Source organism: Phytophthora parasitica (assembly GCF_000247585.1).
Source record: "Phytophthora parasitica INRA-310 unplaced genomic scaffold supercont2.30, whole genome shotgun sequence".
NCBI classification, from domain to species: Eukaryota; Oomycota; class Peronosporomycetes; order Peronosporales; family Peronosporaceae; genus Phytophthora; species Phytophthora nicotianae.
The window spans coordinates 312178-315264 of record NW_008649016.1 but is presented as its reverse complement, the minus strand read 5'-3'; the positions used below and the strand labels follow the sequence as shown (position 1 = coordinate 315264).

The 3087-nt window shown below is 51.4% G+C and overlaps 1 protein-coding gene across 1 annotated transcript; it reads right to left on the bottom strand.

Annotated features, from left to right (window-relative positions):
* Positions 1-2297: 2297 nt before the first annotated feature.
* PPTG_12443 (hypothetical protein) lies at positions 2298-3046 on the bottom strand (the record flags this gene model as incomplete). Its single annotated transcript, XM_008908471.1, has 2 exons — positions 2298-2908; positions 2986-3046. 2 exons carry the CDS (start codon positions 3044-3046, stop codon positions 2298-2300), a joined length of 672 nt encoding a protein of 223 aa, XP_008906719.1.
* Between the last annotated feature and the right edge of the window lie 41 nt (positions 3047-3087).

Genomic DNA, 3087 nt, shown 5'->3' with positions numbered 1-3087 from the left:
GGCGGCGTACGGATGGATCCAGACAAGGTGCAGACTATCAAGGACTGGCCGATACCAAGAACACAAGAGGAGCTTCACAGCTTCCTTGGTTTGACCGGATACGTTCAACGGTTCTGCCCAGACTACGCGAAGCTGACAGCCAGTATGTTTACTCTGCTCAAAAGTCCAAGCGCAATGCGAAGATTCAGTTCGACGAAGAGCAGTCGAAGAATTTCAAGGAACTGAAACGACGGCTGTGCAATCCACCAGTGCTGCACTTGCCCGACTTCAATCAACCTATACATTTGCGCACGGATGCAAGCAAGTTTGCTGTCGGAGGAGTCCTGTTCCAAGTTGTCGATGGCCATAGCTTACACCAGTAAGAAGATGAAGTCCGCGGAACTCAACTATCCGATGCAGCAGCAAGAGCTTCTAGCTATCGTCCACGCTCTAGCGGCTTTCCGAATTTACTGCTTGGACAAACCACTAATCGTGGAGACAGATCACAAGAGTCTTGAAGGTCTTTTTACTCAGAGGATGGCGAATCGTCGTCTTGCGCGCTGGTACGATATTCTCGCGGAGTACCAGCCAACGTTTTCATACCTCCCAGGTGCGAAGAACGGAATCGCAGACGCGCTTAGCCGAAAACCAGACTTGCAACCGGAAACGAAGTACTTCCATGACTTGAGTGTGACCAGTTTCGACGATACATCTTTCAGTTTGGCGATCAGCGAGTTGACGACGGACAGTGAATTGGTCACCAAGATTAAACGAGCCTACACGAAGGATCGAGAAGCTCAAACAATCTTCACAGCTATCAAGCGGCGTACAGACAACTCGCAGCCGAAAGCGAAGCAGCACCAGCATAGAAAGTATCGCTGCTATACCGAAGGCGATGATTTGCTGTAGTACCAGACTCCATCTGATGATGTCCCACGTATCGTGGTGCCCAACGACGTCAAGTTGCGGCAAGCGATCATCCACGAGTGTCATGACGCCAACTACAACGGGCATCCAGGCGCGGAGCGGACGTACTTGACACTCGCTAAGCGGTGGTACTGGACCAAGATGTTGAAATCAATCCACTCGTACATCACCGATTGTGAGCCTTGTCGAAGAAACAAACCGCGGCTAACGAAACCACCAGGACTACTTGAGCCTCTGAGAATACCATACGAGCGATGGAGATCACTGTCGATGGACTTCATCACCGACTTGCCACGAACAAAGAGGGAAGTAGATTCGATCTGGGTCGTCGTAGACCGACTGACAAAGCGATGCCATTTTGTTCCGACCACGAAAAAGGTTGATGCTGATGGTGTTGCCCGTCTCTTCATCAACCATGTATGGAAACTGCACGGGATGCCGACGAGCATTGTATCCGACAGAGACAGGAAGTTTGTTTCGACGTTCTGGCAACACGTCTTTAAATCGATCGGGACAACTCTCAACATGACTGTTGCTCATCGAGCGCAAGGTGACGGCCAGACGGAGCGGATGAACAGAACGCTAGAGGAGTATTTGCGGTGCTACGTTGGACCTGTTCAAGACGACTGGGATATCCATCTTGCCAACGCGGAGTTTGCGATGAATTCGACAGTGAACAGCAGCATCAAGATGGCACCTTTCGAAGCGGATCTCGGATACATCACGCTCAACACACTTCAGCTTGCAGCAGAGAATAGAGGCAAAGTTCCCGTCGGCGCGGTGCTGAGTTTCACGAGCGCCAAGCCGCTATTCTTCGGCGGTGTCAAGACGCGCTTGCAGAAGCACAAGAGAGAATGCGCGACGTGTACGACCGCAATCGAGAGGAGCAGGTTTTTGAGGTTGGCGATCGAGTGTACTTGAGTACAAAACACTTGGATCGCAGACATACCGGTTTACCCAACTCAAGCAAGCTTGGTCCGAAGTGGATAGGTCCCTACACGGTTGTGAAAAGGATCCATAACCACGTGTACGAGCTAAACATCCAAGCAGGCAACAGACTTCACCCAGTATTCAATACCGGATCTTTGAAACATACAAGGATGCCACACGGAGATCGAGGCCCCATGATCTCGTTCTAGCCGACGGTACGGTTGGACAACTCATCCAAAGGCTTCTTGGTAATCGAACTCACAAGAGACGAACCCTATTTCTTGTAGAGTGGGTGGGTGAGGAGAAACCCACTTGGGAGCCGATCGAGAATCTCTCACAGGTCCCAGATCTCATTGCAGACTTCGAATCATCCAGGAGAAGGAAGCGGCGAAGAAGATGAACAGCAAAATCAAGAGTAAAGGGGGGCCCGAAAGCCTACATGTATTCTCGCATTACATCCCCTACAACTTCTGCTGTTTCTTCTTCTCGCAGCGAGCTTTCTTTCGATTTGGCCTGGACTTGCGTTTTCCGCGGCGGCAACGGTACCCTGGATTCAGCTTCATCAATCCCATCCATTTGACTTTGTCGAGATACTCCAAGTTCGTCAAAGGCTTCGGATTCAGAGGCGGTTCGACTCCATCCAGTACCGAGACAGCAGCGTCTGGTCCCTTCGCGAGGACAACAACGCAGTGTCCGACGAGGCCATCACCAACACTCGTGAGATACACACCCTCACGCAGTGATTGGACAAAAGACTGGAACCGCTTCACATCCGTGTAGGAAGCATCAAGTGGACTCTGGAAGAGAAGGTCATAATCCAACGGAAAATCGTTGCGCTGAAGAACTCGAAAGAACTCCGTAGCTTCAGCTCGAGAAACTCCGTCGACAGTGCCTGGATGATCACGCTCGAAGTTCATCCATAGTTCAGTGGCCGTGGATGCGAGACCAGGGTCGCCAAGATGATATAACGCCGCGCGAAATGCGTCCATGAAGCAACCGCCAGCGGGAGAAGCCTGGTCACGACGCGCGAAATGTTTCTTGTAATAATTGGCGAATGCACCAGGACGCAGATCTTTTCACCACTGCATCACCTGATCCATACGACGAGCAAATCGTTGGGCGAGCTGCACCTCCCACACCCAGCTCAACTGAAGAGGCGTAATTTGCCACTCAACGAGGAAACACCGATGCGGATATTCGCCGCGAACATCGTGGAGCTGCTCGACGTTAACTGGAACGGAGTAATCCCAA